Below are 18,509 nucleotides of genomic sequence, written 5' to 3'. Positions count from 1 at the left end.
GAGAATCCATCACAGGTTTCGGATGTTCACATACTATTTGCTTGGTGGTTACTTTTTAATTTGAATTTTGGCAAGTGTCATAATTAGTGAGTGAGGTCATGATGTATATGTTCACAAGTGGACCTCACCAGTCTAAACTTTAATTCCTATAGGATGGAACTCTGTGAGATTTTTCTCAGATTTAATTGCGTAATGGTAGTGATGTATAATCGGTATTTATTGTGACTGTTAGTAGAAAGAACTATGATTGCAAGTTGGATTTGTACCCTTTTAAGTCTGTTTGCAGGTGTAATTAGTAAGTTCCAAGATGAAGACATACCAATATAACTACTCTACAACTTCAAAATATCATTGTCCTTTGGTTGAGACTATTTGTGAGCTACGTTGTTAACATTTGAGGTAAGAATGTGGTCTTGGATAAATTGTGAAAACTCTTGGTGTAATGATCATACCATTATGTTATGAGTCCAGAATGACAGTGTGCAACTGAGGATAGTATCTAGTCTGGTATCTTTGCTAATCTCTCCCAGATAAAAGACAGTATCATACAAATAATATATTTAGGTTGGGTACTTTATAAAATAAAATCCATCTTTATAAAGTGGTTCCAATCTATGCACCTTAGTCGAACTGATCAGGATGATCAGTAAGTAATCAATTTGTTTCTCCAATTGGGGTAGATAGATATAAATCAAGCCCTGTATAAGAATATTGTTTACCTTTACAGCCCTGAAGAGGGCTGCCAAGCAGCGAAACACGTGTTGGTGGTGGTTACAATAATCCTTCAAAGAAAAATATAAAGGAATACTCACAAGAGTTAACAATGAATTTCAACATCTTTGGGCTATGACGTTGAGATGGCTCAGCAACAATAATCCACTATTTTGAATGTTCAATAATCTGTGGATGTTTTGATTGGAATATGATCATTATAACCAGCTCTACGAATGGACTGTAAATATAGATCTTTTATCATGAATAATAATGGTATTTTTCAATAAAATGACTTGTTATTAATAAATATGCTAAACTATCATATTCATTAGTGTGAGGATACTTTTTAAGCCCCCACAGGACTCTTAAGATTTTACACATACGAAAGGCCAGATCAATCCAACCTTTTAAAAACAGCATTAACAGCAAGTCCTAAAAGACCTTTCATAATCTGTACAGTCCTAATTGTTCATCTCAAACTCTGCACTACATGTTTTTTTTTTTAAAGCCCTTATTTCATGTTTAGGAAACGTTCTTTACTTGTGTCACTTTCACTCAATGACTTGTTTCAGTGAAGTGCAAAGCCGCCTTGTGCCCACAGTCTTAAAGTGCTACACCAAGAACCTAAATAAATCAAACTATAGAACTCATCTCTCTCAAAAGGATATTTCAGCCATCAAAGGATTTAACCAACTCTCGATACAAAAGCAATTTACTATGCAGGATTAATTCTACAAAGAAAGAACACATTACCTGCCACTGAAGTGTTGTGTAGATTTTGGCTTCCAAATTTCTACCAGTTTCTGTCAGTTCGGTAGCTGTAGAGTAGAGACAAAAAAACTTTAATATGGTACACACCCGTAACTGACTGATGCCATTGGTTTTTCAACATTCAATATGGAAAGGTTGAAGCACAAATGCTATTTGGGTGGAAATAAAGAAAAGGAATATGCTACTTACCAGTATGCATCTGTTCTTGGCATGTAGAGCTGCAGAGTTGTACACTTAGCATAGGTCGCCATCTGGTGTTGGGCCCGGATGTTTGCAGTTTGTTTTTCTTCTTGGACAGTCTTTGGAAGTCACGAGTTTGGTGACTCCTCCTTCGGTCCGTACTGCGCATGGGCTTCGGCTCCATCCTCAGATTGTTTTTCGCCAACAGGGAAATGATGGAGCGTAGTAATAACAGTGAGAAACCCATGTGTTGTATCTAAATAAGATGTACTGGAACGGATACAGGTAGCCGGGGAGGCGGGTGGGCGTGTACAACTCTGCAGCTCTACATGCCAAGAACAGATGCATACTGGTAAGTAGCATATTCCGTTCGAGGCATATGAGCTGCAGATTGTACACTTAGCATAGATTATATAGCAGTACCCAACCTTAGCGGCGACCACCGGTATCCGTTGCAGCTGTTTGAAAAAGTGTCTTTAGTACAGCCTGGCCCACCCTAGCTTGCTGCTTGGAATGCACATCTACACAGTAGTGTTTTGTGAAGGTGTGCGGTGTAGACCATGTGGCTGCCTTGCAGATGTCATCTAAGGGTATATTCCCTAGAAAAGCCATAGAAGCCCCTAACTTTCTTGTAGAGTGGGCTTTAGGGGGAACAGATAATGTTCTCTTTGCCTTTTGATAGCAAATTTGTATGCATTTTACAATCCACCTAGCTATCCCTGATTTTGAAATGGGGTTGCCTTTATGTGGTGGAGAGAAGGAAACAAACAATTGTTTAGTCTTCCTGAAGGGTTGCGTTCTTTGTATGTAGTATAGTAATGCCCTTTTTACATCAAGTGTGTGTAAGGCCCTTTCTGCAACAGATTGGGGTTGCGAGAAGAAGACAGGTAATTCCACTGATTGATTAAGATGGAAGGGGGAAATGACTTTGGGCAGAAACTTCGGATTTGTGCGAAGTATGACCTTGCTGTGATGCATTTGTATGTAGGGTTCCTGTATGGTGAACGCTTGTATTTCACCAACCCTTCTAAGGGAAGTGATAGCTACGAGGAAAGCTGTTTTCCAGGTGAGAAACTGTAGCTCACATTTGTGCATTGGTTCGAAGGGCGGACCCATTAGTCGTGTAAGAACTAAATTTAGATTCCATACAGGGGAAGGTGGTGCCCTGGGAGGAATTACTCGTTTAAGGCCTTCCATGAAGGCTTTAATAGCGGGCACTCTGAAGAGTGATAAATGCTGCCTGTTTTGTAGATAAGCAGCGATCGCTGCTAGGTGTAGGCGTATGGATGAATATGCCAGGTTACACCTGTGAAGATGGAGCAGATAGCAGATGATATGCTGTATGGATGCATCTAGAGGGTTGATTGTATTGTTGCGGCAGTAAATTACAAATCTTTTCCACTTTGCGGCATAGCATGCTCTAGTGGTAGGACGTCTGGCTTCCATGATGATGTTCATACAATCAGGGGGAAGGTTAAGGTATCCGAATTCTAGGATTTCAGGAGCCAGATCGCCAGGTTGAGCTGAGCTGGGTCCGGGTGCCTGATTTCTCCATGGTTCTGGGTTAGGAGGCATGGGGATAGATGCAGTTTTTGATGTGGTACCACTGACAGTTGTAGTAGCGTGGTGTACCACGGCTGCCTGGCCCACGTCGGAGCTACCAGAATGAGTGTGAGGGAGTGCTGTTGTAGCTTCCTGACCACTAATGGAATTAGTGGGAGAGGTGGAAAGGCGTATGCAAATCTGCCTGACCAGTTCATCCATATCGCATTGTCCTTGGACAATGGGTGTGGGTATCTGGCGGCGAAGCTTGGGCATTTTTTGTTTTCGTGGGTGGCGAAGAGGTCTATCTGAGGATGCCCCCACTGTTGGAAGAATGGGTGAAGAACTTGTGGATGCAGTTCCCATTCGTGTATTTGTTGCGTTTGTCTGCTGAGCAGATCTGCCATGGTGTTTTGTACGCCTGGAACGTGCTGTGCCAGGAGAAAGATGTTTTGAGGAATTGCCCATCTCCATATGCTCTGGGCTAAGCGGGAGAGCTGGGGAGAGTGTGTCCCCCCCTGTTTTTGGATATAATACATTGCAGTCATATTGTCTGTGCGAATGAGGACTGCTTTGCCCGAAATCTGTTTTTGGAAAGATTTTAGGGCTAGAAAGATCGCCAAGAGCTCCAGATGGTTGATGTGGAGCGATTTTTGCTGTGGCGTCCATAGACCTTGCATGGTGAGGTGTAGAAGGTGCGCTCCCCAGCCGGAGAGCGATGCGTCCGCTGTTAGAGTCACTTGAGGAACCGGGTCCAGGAACGGCCGCCCTTTGGAAAGGTTTGTGGTGTTCCACCACTGCAGAGAGTGATGTGTGCGGCCGTCCACCAACACCAGATCCGTCAGCTGACCCTGGGCCCGGTTCCACTGTTGTGCTAGGCACTCTTGAAGTGGACGCATGTGGAGTCTTGCATGGGGCACTATGCAAATGCAAGACGCCATCATTCCTATGAGTTTCATAAACACTCTTGCTGGAAGAGAGTGCTGAGGAAGGAATGTTTTGCGTAAGGCTTGAATGCTTGTGATTCTGGCTGAGTTTGGATAGGCAATACCCTTGGAGGTGTCTATAGTGGCCCCGAGGTATTGCTTTGTGTGAGATGGTATGAGGTGGGACTTTTGGTAGTTCACCGTGAAGCCTAGCTGGTGGAGCAGTTGGATGGTGCTGTTTGTATGCTGCACACATTGGTCGTAGGACGCGGCTTTTATCAGCCAGTCGTCTAGGTAAGGGAAGACGTGAATATGTTGACGTCTGAGGTGTGCTGCTACTACTGCTAGGCATTTGGTAAACACCCGTGGTGCGGTGGTGACCCCGAAGGGGAGAACCATGAATTGGTAATGTTGCCCGTCCACCACGAACCTGAGGTATTTCCTGTGAGAGGGGTGTATTGGAATGTGAAAGTATGCGTCTTTCAGATCCAAGGTTGTGAGAAAGTCTCCCTGGCAGAGGAGTGGGAGGACTTGTTGTAGAGTGACCATGTGAAAATGGTCTGAGTGTATGTAGGCATTTAGAGGCCGGAGGTCCAGAATGGGTCTGAGGGTCTCGTCTCTCTTTGGTATTAAGAAATATAGAGAGTAGACCCCTAGATTTCGTTGGTTGACGGGGACCTGCTCTATAGCATGTTTTTGCAGGAGTGAAAGTACCTCTTGTTTGAGCAGTGTGGAATGTTCTTGAGACATTGGACGGTGCCTTGGTGGGATATTGGGTGGGGTAGATGTTAGCTCTAGACAGTACCCTGACCGAATGATTTGGGTCACCCATTTGTCCGATGTTATGGACTCCCATACGTGGATAAAGTTTTGTAGTCTGCCCCCGACCGGAGTGGAATGGTCTGGGGGGAGCGGAGGGGAGTCATTGTGCGGGGGGGGTGGCAGAACGGGTGTTGTTGGTTTTGCCCCTGCCCTTATTGTTGTTACCCCTGTAACCACCTCTCTGATTGCCCTTTGAAAAGGTATTTTGAGGAGGGGACTTGTAGGAGGTAGAGGCGTTATCGGTGGAGGAGCCTCTACCTGTGCCACGAAAGGACGAGCGTCGAAAGGAACGTTTGGAGGCTTGTGTTTGGAGTGCCCCCATAGACTTTGCTGTGTCTGTGTCTTTCTTCATCTTTTCGAGCGCTTCGTCTACCTTTGGCCCAAAGAGTGTTTCCTGGTCAAAGGGGTGATTGAGTATGGATGCCTGGACTTCAGGTTTGAACCCTGAGATCCTGAGCCAGGCGTGGCGGCGAAGCAGGACACTGGTATTTATGGCCCTAGAAGCAGTGTCGGCTGCATCGAGGGCACACTTAATGGAGGTGTTTGTGATTAGTTTACCCTCCTGTATAAGGTCATGAGCCTTGTGCTTGTATTTTTCTGGAAGGTGCTGCATAAGAGCCTCTAGTTCGTCATAGTGTGCTCTATCATATCGCGCAAGCAGTGCTTGTGTGTTTGCAATGCGCCACATGTTTGCAGCTTGGGAGGCGGTGCGTTTACCAGACGCGTCCAGAAGTTTAGATTCTTTGTCTGGCGGTGGGGCATCTCCTGAGGATTGGGAGTTAGCCCGCTTTCTAGCTGTGGAGACAACTAGGGAATCTAGGGGAGCAGGGCCCTTGATGTAAGCAGGGTCTGTGGGTGCCGCCTTGTACTTCTTCTCTATTCTAGGGTTTAGTACTCTGGCTCTGACAGGGTCTTTGAACACCTCTGTAGCGTGCTTGGTGACACCCTTAAGCATGGGTAAAATGGAAGTAGATTTGTCTTGTATATCAAATGTATCCAGTAGGAAGTCTTCTTCTACTGGTTCACTGTGCATGTCCACCCCATGGTAGTGTGCTGCTCTCTGCACTAAATGATGAAACCCTAAGGAGTCCTCTGGAGGAGACGGCCTTGATGGGTATAGGTCGTCCTGAGGTACATTGGGTATATCAGGGTTATTGTAATCCTCCCATGGATCTGGGGTCCCTGGTGGAGTGGGATCCATTGGGGCGTCCGCCGGGTAATTGTCCGGATCCCCATCATCCGGATCTGGGGATGGGGCCGGATCGTAGTGAGGTAAAGGTGGCGGAGACCTGTGAGGTGGAGGAGGTGGAGTGGGTAGGGGAGGCGGTGGTGGGGAGGGCACTCTGAGGGGAGAAGTAGCAGAGTCCTTCCTTTTGGGTGGAGGAGGAGGAGCCGGAGCATCAAGGCGTCTTTTCTTGGTAGTTAAAGTCAAAAGCCCAGTCTTTGGATCTTTGGACAAAGTCTTTTGTAAAGGGTCTGGTGTAAACAGAGCCAACGGTGTCGAGTCGTCTGTCGGCACCGGTGATTTCGGAACCGGGGGTTTCGATGGTCTGTGTGCGCCATGCTTTTTTGAGGTCTCCGGGTGTTTCGGCGTCGAAGGATGTTTCGGCGCCGGAGCGTCGGTGCCAACAGATTTGTGTTTGTGTTTGGTCGGCACCGACTGTCCAGGCTTCGGCACCGGTGGTTTCGGAGTCGAGCTGGATTTTGCAGTCTTCGGTGCCGGATGCTGTTTTTCGGCACCGGGTGTCGGCTGGCTCGATCCCGAGCTGCCATGAGACTTCGGGTGCTTCGACACCGGGCCCGAAGGTGGGGTGATCGAAGTTTTGGTTTTGGTTTTGCCCAGGCCGGCAGGCGAGGGAGTAACCTGAGTCTCTTTGGTTTTCGGCGCGGGGGTGGGAGGGGGCATAGTACTCACGCCCCGCTGCGCTGGTGTAACGTCCTCCACGTCGGAGTCGTCGGCCTCGGAAGCGCTGACGACGTCTTCCTCCTGCTCGGTGTGTGTTTGCCCCGAAGCTTCGGCGTCGTCTCCGAAGATGTCCGGTGGAGCTGCCGAGGATGAGTGCGCCATGGTGCGTCGAGCTCTTCGATCTCGGATGGTCTTCTTCGATCGAAAAGACTTGCAGGCGGGGCAGTCTCTAGCCTCGTGTTCCGGAGAGAGGCAAAGGTTACACACCTGATGGAGGTCGGTGTGGGGAAATTTAGACCCACATTTTGGGCACTTTTTGAACGGAGTCCTTTCCATCGGCCAGGACCGGAGTCGCGGAGGGCCCGAAGGCCGGTGTCGATGTACGGGATGGAGAAAAGTGCCGCTTCGAGAGATGAAGATGATGAAGGAACTCGAAGAATCGAGGATTTTCCGTCGAGGCTGGAACCGTAGAAGTTCGAAGCCGGAGCACGAAGTATCACATCCGAGCCCGATGGCGGAAAAAAACAATCTGAGGATGGAGCCGAAGCCCATGCGCAGTACGGACCGAAGGAGGAGTCACCAAACTCGTGACTTCCAAAGACTGTCCAAGAAGAAAAACAAACTGCAAACATCCGGGCCCAACACCAGATGGCGATCTATGCTAAGTGTACAATCTGCAGCTCATATGCCTCGAACATTATGTTTAGAAGATTTTAGACAAGCAGAACCCATACGAAGCACTAATCTATTATAATTAATTTACAAAGGTATGTACGGCTAGAGCGGTTGACTTTGAAGCTGGGGAACTGGGTTTGAGTCTCAGCAACGACGCTCAACATCCTGCGATTCTGGGCAAATCACTTAATCTCCTCGTGCCTAAAAAAAATTAATGTGTCCATCTGTAACGAAACTGGTGCTCATGTAAAGCGCTCTGATATCCGATTTCTGGGTACAAGAGAGCATGCACCCCTGCTTCAAACTCACCATAGCAAGCTGTAACATTTTGACCTCCGACTCTGTATACACAATGATCACACGTGTGCGCTGGAGGTACTTTTGTGACATTGTTTAAAGCAATGGACATGGCTCTTAGCAGAAAGTGGCACTACATATGCACCGCTTTTTCCAAGAGGGACTACTAGCCACTCACCAGGTGGTGTGGTGGAAGTGGTGATGAGGAGCAGGGGCCGGGGAGGGGTTGATCAGTGGAAGACTGTGTTCCAGAATGTCAAGTAGAATGTTACCCATCTTGCACGGGTTCTGCCCCAGTGATGTTGCAAGAACATGAGGAGTATGCTTCACTTCCTCAGCAGAGGCTCCTTTTGACCTGGGGGTTTCATTAAGTGGTTTACTCTTTATTTGACCAAAGTTGCCCTACTTCAGTGATGAAGAGGACTGGATTGAGAGTGTAGTACATGACAGCATTCCTTGGAGGAGTTTGAAAAACTCATAGTAAGAGTGCTGGACTACGTGTTACAGGCTCTATAAATAGGAATGTGGAGGCTGTTGTGAAGGATTGCATTGAGCACTCAGGCAGCGGTAAGATATGGCAAACAAGGCTGCCAATGGTACAATCTATAATGGTGTCCGAATTTAAGAGTATATAGTTTTGAATTTCATGAGGATATCTGGAAATTTAAGTGGCTGATCAGTGTAAATAATCATGATAGGAAACGTCTTAAGCAAATGGATTATTTTAGTGAGTATGTTTATAGAGTTCAATTTTGTATAGTTTAGAAAAAACTTCATGCCATATTGGCAGAACTCATTACAGACACCGAGTGCAGTTCTGTTCAGAAGAGATGAAGTGATTTCTATCAGTAATGTCATAAATTAGTATAATAAAAATAAAGTATAGAAAGAAAGTCAATGGATCGATTAATTATAGAACCATATACTTCAGAAGACTGTACAATGGGCAATAGTCAACGCACTGAATTACAAATGGGGTAATGAAGAAAGTGGGCATTTTTTTTTTTTGCACTGCTTGTAAATCAATCTCTCCCGCTCCCTCTCCCCCTCCCCCTCTTTCCCTCTCCATCTCCCCCTCTCTCTTTAGCACTCTTTCAGTCCCTAGTAAATGTTACCCTGGTACCTAGGGCCTGAGGTACTAAAGAGGGCTCCTAATGCCCCTAATTTCTGTATTTAGGGTAGTCCATGGCACCAGAGAAGCAGATCCTGACGACATACGAAGCGCTGCAAAAGCAGAAGACTGAAGAGAGCACAGAGTACACCCAGAGTGTTGATTTATAGTCCCCAACCGTAGCAAAGTGCCCATATTTGTCATGGTCACCCCCACGTTTTGCCACTGGTACTATTTTAAAACTGATCACTGATGCACTGGGTCCCTGCTAACCAGAGCCCAGTGCTCTCCCTAAAACAAGCTAAAATGGCCTAATTGTAACACAATAAGCACACACAGTGACAACCCTGGTAAGTCCCTAGTAAGCGGGTCCCCCTAGTACCTAGGACATGGCTAGCAAAGAGGGGTCCTAAGGGCTGCAGTATGTATGAAGCCACCCTGAACCCCCAAACAAACTGCATGCTGGCTGCCACCTGCATGTCATGGTGCACACCATGAGCAAAACAACACAGCATGGCATACTCAAAGTGTGCTATGCCAAAGTCACTGCATTTAATATATACAAGTCACCCCTACAACAGGTCTTGCAGCCCTAGGCCATGCATTATATTACATGTGAGGGCATATCCGCATTAGCAGATATGCCCCTGAGTTGTCTAGTTCAATTACCAGATGGTACAAGCGAACAGGGAAGCCATCTTAAGTATATTTACTGGGCACCGGTCATTACGAGTTCCCCAGCTACATGATGGCTTTTCTGAAACCTATTGTGTAGTATCAGACACATTGTCTTAATGTGAGAAAGTGCCTCTTTTGACATGGTCAGCCTCCAATTTTTGTCTGGTAATTGACGTGGTTTTGATTGTAGTGCACATGATCTCTGCCAACCAGGTCTCCTGCGCCAGTGCTTCTTCCCTAAAACATATCCACAATTGGTACTTCGGACACCTGTATGTCCCTAGTACGTGGTAACCTGCTTACTGAGGGTCTGGAAGCTGAAGAGGGTCCCCTGGGACCCTGCCCTCACTAGGTGCATGCCACTGCCCTTGTAGCTTGCATACCCTTATAAGGGGCAAAACGACAAAGTCGACAAGGCATCCGGCCTGGGTGCCAGGCTAGCCAACACTGTCTGTAGGCATTAGCAAGTCACCCCTCTAGGAGGCCTTACAGGCCTAAGGCAGAGTGCACTAAACCACAGGTGAGGGCACAGCTGCCTGAGTAGATATGCCCCTACAATATTGTAAGTGCCCTGCTATCTCCTGAGGCGGAAGCCGGGAGACGACGGAATCTTTTTAAAATTTGAATCATTCTTGTGTCACTTGTAAATACTTTGTTCTTTTTAAAAACGCGCACTCACCTGGTTGCCACCTTCATAGCGGGCCAGTGATACGCTTAAACAGCGACTCCTTCGCTGCAACGACCCACTTCAAAACAAATGTTTTGCCGCCATTGACGGCGAGGAGTAGAGGCCACGCCTACCTCTAGGCCACGCCCACCCGCCGCACTATATAAACGCTGCCTCTAGCGCTACATTACCAGAACCCTGCTATCTCCTGAGGCGGAAGCCGGGAGACGACGGAATCTTTTTAAAATTTGAATCATTCTTGTGTCACTTGTAAATACTTTGTTCTTTTTAAAAACGCGCACTCACCTGGTTGCCACCTTCATAGCGGGCCAGTGATACGCTTAAACAGCGACTCCTTCGCTGCAACGACCCACTTCAAAACAAATGTTTTGCCGCCATTGACGGCGAGGAGTAGAGGCCACGCCTACCTCTAGGCCACGCCCACCCGCCGCACTATATAAACGCTGCCTCTAGCGCTACATTACCAGAACCCTGCTATCTCCTGAGGCGGAAGCCGGGAGACGACGGAATCTTTTTAAAATTTGAATCATTCTTGTGTCACTTGTAAATACTTTGTTCTTTTTAAAAACGCGCACTCACCTGGTTGCCACCTTCATAGCGGGCCAGTGATACGCTTAAACAGCGACTCCTTCGCTGCAACGACCCACTTCAAAACAAATGTTTTGCCGCCATTGACGGCGAGGAGTAGAGGCCACGCCTACCTCTAGGCCACGCCCACCCGCCGCACTATATAAACGCTGCCTCTAGCGCTACATTACCAGAACCCTGCTATCTCCTGAGGCGGAAGCCGGGAGACGACGGAATCTTTTTAAAATTTGAATCATTCTTGTGTCACTTGTAAATACTTTGTTCTTTTTAAAAACGCGCACTCACCTGGTTGCCACCTTCATAGCGGGCCAGTGATACGCTTAAACAGCGACTCCTTCGCTGCAACGACCCACTTCAAAACAAATGTTTTGCCGCCATTGACAGCGAGGAGTAGAGGCCACGCCTACCTCTAGGCCACACCCTTCCCCCCCCCTTTCCCCTTCTTAGGGATGTGCAATAACCGTACGCGCAGTGGACGGGAGCAGCGGGCGCGCCGTCAGCGCGCCGAAGGCGCGCCCAAGGCAAGCCCGTCTTCGCCCGTCCTCGCCAAGTCCTCGCCTCTCGCCAGACCCCCTGCCCAAAAAATCGTCTACGACAGTAACATTCTGCGGTCGCTTAACATCGGCCCCAGATGCAACAATATAGAAGGTTGCATTGGTCGTACCTCCCTCTACTGCAAGCTTTGTAATCTGGCCATACCGGAACCATGCCTGACAAGCCATAAAGAGATTAAAAGGAACGATACCTCACTCACCATCATGCAGCTGAACGTCAGATCTCTGGTTAAACACCATGCAGAGGTAAGAACTCTCCTAATGGACGAGAACCCAGACATAATGTTTCTAAGTGAAACATGGCTCAAAGACGACCTTACTAGCATCCCTAATTTAACAATACCAGACGGGTTCTCTATGACATGCATCAATAGAGACTCAAGAGGAGGCGGTATTGCTGCCATCTATAGAACTCCCTTTACCTGCTCCTTCCAAAAGGAAAGTATTGCAGACTGCGAATGTGCCCGCTTTAAAATCTCCACGAGCCCCCACTGCACTCTCTCGGGCCTTTTTATCTATAGACCCCGGGGCCTTCTACTAAATTCACGGAAGAGGTCATCGATGTTACACATACCTTGATCACTGGCTCGGCTAATTTCACGATTTTAGGAGATCTCAATCTCCACTTAGACAACGGAACGGACGCTAAAATTAGCAACTTTGTCGCAGATTTAGCCGCCTTGCAACTAACCCAGCTGGTCAAATCTCCCACGCATGTAGCAGGACACTTACTTGATCCAGTATTTACTAACATTCCCGAGGCCAGAACGGATGACCCTAAACCTATGGCATGGACTGATCACTCATTAGTAACCCTCTCCATTCTGAATAACTCCCCTCCTAAGAAAAAATTACCCACCTCCTGTTTAAAAAGACCCTGGCATAAACTCCGACAAGGGGACCTTGCGGCCAGCCTGGGGCAACCTATCCTGGAGAGCACAGACGACATAGAAAAAGCTTACGCGTCTTTCCAGGATTGGATCACCAAAGGGCTGGATACTATCATACCAGCCAAGTGGACTAAAGGACGTAGTACTCCTTCCAACCCTTGGTTTGACGATAGCCTGAAAAAAATGAGGAAAGCCTGCAAGAAAATGGAACGGCAATGGAGGAAGGAATATAAGCAGGATGATAAAATCTTATACTTGGCTTCGCTGAAATCATACCACAAGGCAATTCGGACAGCCCGTGCTGCCTTCTACGCTTCTGAAATAGAATCCAGCTCAAACCCCACGAAAACTATCTTTCTAATTGTGCAAAAAATACAAAACGGAGCCAAACCGGTCAATCATATCACCTCCACGCAACAATGTGAAGACCTAGCTACCTTCTTCACAGACAAGGTGAAGAAAATTTACAACACCTTCACCCAGGACATCCCAGGAGACGTCGACTCTCCTAACGCCACCTTCGGAGACGCAAGGCTCACGTGCCTACCCGCCATCTCCAGTGAAGAACTTACCAAACTCTGTAGGAAGGTGAAGTCGGGTGCACCCACAGACCCAATGAGACCTAGTCACTTTCTAGGAGCCTTGGAATTCTTCCTCCCACCCCTAACCGTGATTCTGAATCTATCATTTGCTACGGCCACGGTACCCATCTGTTGGAAACAGGCCTGGGTAACTCCGATTATAAAAAAACCCTCCCTAGACCCCGCTAAACCAGAGAATTACCGGCCTGTCTCACTGTTACCTTGGGTCGCTAAATTAGCGGAAGCCCACGCAAATAAAATACTCAGTGAGTATATGGCGAAAAATAATATCCTGGACCCCTCCCAACATGGCTTCAGGCCGGGCCATAGTACGGAATCCGCGCTCCTCACCTCCACTGAGAGCCTGTGGGAAATCATGGACACCGGTAAAAGTGCCGCGCTGATACTGCTCGATCTCAGCGCGGCCTTTGACACAGTGTCCCATGCCATTCTGCTAAAACGCCTGGAAAATATAGGAATCGTGGACTCAGCGCTCCAATGGTTTCGGTCATTCCTAACCAGCAGATCATTCAGGGTTTCTGCCCCCCCGTTTATCTCCAAACCCCAAGACATAGGACAAGGTGTCCCACAGGGCTCGGCTCTCAGTCCCTCCCTGTTTAATCTATATATGCAACCTTTGGCGGAGGTTGCTAAGATATGGGGCCTCACAATGGTGTCGTACGCTGACGACACTCAGTTAGTCATCAGCCTTAGTGAGGCCCCCTCCCCGGAAGCCACCAACTTCAGGGATGGACTGTCTGCTGTCGCCAAGTGGATGACAGCAAATTGCCTCCAACTGAACGGTGGCAAAACCGAGGTACTGATAATGGGAAAAAACAGCAATAACTGGAACGATTCATGGTGGCCTCAGTCCCTGGGCCCAGCACCCCCTCCAAAAAACTTAGTAAAAAATCTAGGGGTATGGCTGGACTCGACCCTGAGCTTCCAATCGCACACTAAAAAAGTTGCCGCAACCTGCATTGGACTTCTGAGAAGCCTATACCCCATCCTAGGCTATTTCGACCCCAAGACACGACAACTCATAGTGCAGTCTACTATCTTGTCAAGACTGGACTATGCGAGCGTCCTGTTGCTGGGAGCTAATAAAGCTGAGATAAAAAGATTCCAACGAATCCAGAACTCGGCGGCTAGAGCGATAGTAGGCCTTCCAAGAAGGTGCTCAGTGAGAGCAACTATGTACAGACTTCACTGGCTGCCCATAGAAGCCCGTATCCAGTTCAAGGCCCTCATATTTTCCTTTAAGATCTTGAAAAATGAAGGCCCAGAGCTTCTCCGTCCTCTGCTGACCCCCTATAAACCCAAACGGAACCTCCGGTCTATGGGGCAACATCTAGCTCTGATACCCCAGACGAAATTCTGTCGCATCGGAGGTCGCTCTTTCAAGCTACTGGGGGCCAAACTGTGGAACTCCCTCCCTCTCCACATCCGCTGCATGGATGATTTGCTAGCCTTCCGAAGAGCGATTAAAACCCATCTATTTCCCGCCCCGTAGGTCCCTCTTTCGCATCCAGTAGATTGTGTTACGGTTCTAGCGCCGGGACGCCCCGTCGCTGGGGCAGCTGTTGCGCTCTACAAAACAGGTAACATAACATAACATAAGTGCCAGGGAAGCCATGAGGAGTACTCGGGCTGGAAACTTCAACGACTCGAGTTCCCCAGCACCATGATGGCTTCACTGAGACAATGAGTTTTTGGTACCAAACAGCTCCTTGTAATAAATCCACACTGATGCCAGCGTGAGATTTATTAAAACATGTACTCACAGAGCATCTCAGAGGTGCTCCCTGAAAATCTACCAACTCTCTTGTGGGCACCAATTGGCTTTAGACAGCCTCTCGCACACAGACCTGTTTCAGGACTCATGGGTGGAGAGCCTCTCCTCTCTTGGACCGGAAACAAAGCACATCCCGCACAGAGGTGTCACACCTCCTCCCCCAGGATGAGCCAGGGTTCGAAGGGGAAGCTTCAAAGGCATGACACCTTTGTACTGCGACCCCCCCAGCCTCTGTACTCTGCTGGCTGTATATGCAGGTGGTGGATGATGTCCCCCGAGCAGAAGAGAGCACCAGCAGCCCTGACAGAGGACTAAGCTGCTTCGATACTCGGAGAGCATAGTGCTACAATGAGGTACTCGGTTCCTAGTAAAAAGGCAGTGGAGGACTCACTACTTGAGAAAGACTCGCATCCTTAGCAACTAATAATCCAATTTTTTTACAGTGTGGTTTAATTTTCAAATACTTGTCACATAGCAAACCCTGACAAGAATTTAAAAAAACAGTTTAAAATTCACACACAGGACAAGGTGCAGGTACTAATAAAAGAATTACAGCTGTCTGAGGAACTGAACAACTAAGTGTTAGAATTTGAAGAAAAAGCCAAGACCTAATTTACTTATCTCAGAACTGGAGCAAATGCTCCTGCCATTTTAGGGTCTATAACGGACCAGGGAACAGTTTTATGGGCCTCGGGTAGATGAGAACCTTCCTTTTCAGTCACACCAAGTACACCTATCTCCAATGTGGCTGACTGAGTGTTGCAGCCTGCCCCTACCCCAAGCGCCACACACACTCCCTTTGAGTGCCAAGGCATGCGATTTCATGGAACATGTAGAAGGTATGAGATATAAAAGGAAAACAACCTGATTCAAAATGCTCTTTAGTGATACCCAGGCACAGGTTAGTGTGTTTTTACAGACAAGGGGTGAGGAGCAAAAGTGTGGAAGGCAAGCACCACAAGTGAGAGAGCAAGACTCCTATGAAGTGCTCAAAGAAAATTTAAGTATTGTTCCTTGATGTGAGCAGAGGAAGGATACAAGTAGGTGTGCAAGCAAGTAGGCGATGGAAAGACATTTAATAAGAAGAAAGCAAATGAACAAGTTACTTACCTTCAGTAACAATATATCTGTAAGAGACAGATTAGTTATAGATTCCTTACCTTGTAACTTACCCCAGGCTTCAGACTGGATCTGGAGAATTTGTTCGTCAGCAGTACCCCTGCGCGTCGAAAGGTGGCATTGGTCGGCTCCACGTTCATCTTTGGAGTCATGGTTGCCGGGATGACGTCGCGGCAGCTACTTGGACACCGATCTGGCGCGCTTCCATCAGTTTTTTTTTTTTTACACAACATTCCACACCAGAAGCGCAGAGCCATGCAAGACACTGACCACTGGGGCACAAAACTAGGGCCCTAAAAAGGATTCCCTGACCCTAGAAGTCAGTGGGGAGGAATCTATAACTATTCTATGTCCCTTACAGATATATCATTACCGAAAGTAAGTAACTTGTTCATCTGAAAGAGACAATTAGTTATAGATTCCTTACCTTGTGAATAGATACCCCAGCAATACCAACCTCTGAGGTGGGTCTGTGAACCAAGTTCACACCAGAAAGTCCTGGAGAACAGAACGGCCAAAAAAGCTGTTTCTCCGGACTTGGCTGTCCAGGCAGTAGTGTTTTGTGAATGTGTGCAGAGATGCCCACGTAGCTGCCCGACAGATGTCATTGAGGGGGGACTACCCGTCCCAAAGCAGTGGTAGCGGCCATCGCCCTGGTCGAATGGGCACGCAACCCCACTGGAGGCTCCTTCTTCGCCAAAGAGTAACAAGCTTTGATGCACAAAACGACCCACCTGGAGATGGTCCATTTGTGCACGGCCCAACCTTTTTTGGCGCCCACGTAGCCAACAAAGAGCTGGTCATCCACCCAGAATTGTTTGGTGGGATTCAAATAAAAGGAAGGCGCACGTTTTGGATCCAGACGGTGGAGCCTCTCTTCCTCCTTAGAAGGATGTGGAGGCGGAAAAAAAGTGGGCAAAGTGATGATTTGACCAATGTGGAAAGAAGTAACCACCTTGGGAAGAAAAGAAGGTCTGGTTCTGAGAACGACCTTGTCCGGATGAACAGGCAGAAAAGGAGGCTTTGAAGAAAGAGCAGAGGTGACGGCAACCAGAAAGGCAGTATTTAAAGTAAGAAGTCTGAGAGGACAGTTATAAAGCACCTCAAAGGGAGCGCACAGAAGGTAAGTAAGAACCAAGTTAAGTCCAAATGAGGCATTATGAAGGGAACAACTTATGAATTACAACAGGGGACTTAAAAAGAGAAGGCTGATAAGGAAGCCTAAGAAAGGCTGAGAGGTAGCCCTTCAGAGTGCCTAGAGCAGAGCCCTGCTGGGCCAAAGACAGAAGGAATACACCAGCAAGCCAGACCTTGCAAATCTGACCTTTCAAATCACAAATGTCCAGTGTTGGGAATAAATGAGAATTACCTCTGTTTTTCAACCGTGCAGCCAGTGGCAAGAAATATGAAGCAAAGAACTTGAGTTCTGTGTTCTTAACATGGTCCCGAATCACTGGAATTAGCCAGCTACGAGGAAAATTGCAGTTCTCCCTAATAAAGATAAAAGAGAAGAAAAAGTAAAAAGAGCATTCTCAGAAAAGACCAACACAACCTAGATCAAATAAAATGACTGCACAGTAGTTTGTATCATTTGTAAATCCTTTTCATTGTAACACTTAGAAGACAAATGCATCCCCAGTCATAAACAAGCAAACCCTATAATCAAACTAGAAATACAATAATTGGTAAGGCCAATACATTTTTCCTTCTAGAGGTTTATTATTGTGCTGCATAACAAGACAAAACATGTACCTGTGTGCACGTCAAGCCGCTAATGACCAGACTATGAACCCAAATTTTTACTTCAAAACTAGGAATAGGCAACGTTGACAATGGCCTAGCAAAAAGCACAAACATAGTCAACATCTAAGTTAAAATTTGTGCAATTTTGGGCAAAGGACTCGTGGTTATGTTTTGAAACGCCCACTGTTTCAACCTCCCAAATCTAGGGACAGACAAGTAACTTCTTGAAAAAGAAATTCTGAAAATATAATGCTTGAAGAAATATCTGCCACCAAAACAGCAGGGGCAACTTCCATTATATCATGGTTATGCGGAAAGCTTTGACGCAAAAATCTCCTTACATCTAGAGTGGGAGATTATTCCTCTTGGCAATTGCTTTCCTAATGTTGTTCGATCTCCACCCACAATCTTCAAAGTTTTTGGAATATCTTTTTTTAACGTTAACTAACATATTTGAAATTACATAATATTTTTACCTCATCACAAGAACTACTGCATGCAAGTATTTGTTTTAATTCCAACCATACACAAGCATGCAATGACAGAATTACACTACATTAAGTAGGAGCCTCTGCCAAGGGACTGGTCTGCCAAGACCCCTCTAGGAACCCATTAGGATGCTACAATATTAAGAAGTTCTACCCGGGGGTTTCTGTAGGCAACCCCTGGCTAAATAAACGGGGGTTCCAACTAACATGTACCTACATACACCGTAAAGCCATTTCCTACCCTCTGCATATTTCTGCTTATCCAGCACTCCGTAAAGTCTTCTTTTATAATGAGGAGGCCCTTATTAATGAGGGTCTTCTTGCCCTGGAAGAATTTAAGTGTTCTGCAGGTCCAAGTATTACAAATTTCTGTGACAACCTCCAGTCAACCAATGCAAATAAATCATTAGCAACCTCTGTCCGAAAAGTCTGGCTGATGTA

General features: G+C 47.0%; 1 protein-coding gene across 1 annotated transcript in view; it reads right to left on the bottom strand.

The window, feature by feature from the left end:
* RRP12 (ribosomal RNA processing 12 homolog) overlaps positions 1 to 18,509 on the bottom strand; it is a 362,034-nt gene that overhangs the window by 182,775 nt on the left and 160,750 nt on the right. Inside the window, exons 15-16 of the mRNA XM_085606394.1 lie at positions 17,207 to 17,328; positions 1,468 to 1,532 (exon numbers count right to left, since the gene is read on the bottom strand). Of these exons, the coding sequence (XP_085462520.1) occupies positions 1,468 to 1,532; positions 17,207 to 17,328 (187 nt within the window). The remainder of the gene's footprint in view (positions 1 to 1,467; positions 1,533 to 17,206; positions 17,329 to 18,509) is intronic.

The sequence above is a fragment of the Triturus cristatus genome, chromosome 1_2, assembly GCF_964204655.1.
Source record: "Triturus cristatus chromosome 1_2, aTriCri1.1, whole genome shotgun sequence".
NCBI lineage: Eukaryota > Metazoa > Chordata > Amphibia > Caudata > Salamandridae > Triturus > Triturus cristatus.
The sequence above is the reverse complement of the archived record's forward strand: the minus strand, read 5'-3'. Positions and strand labels throughout refer to the sequence as shown.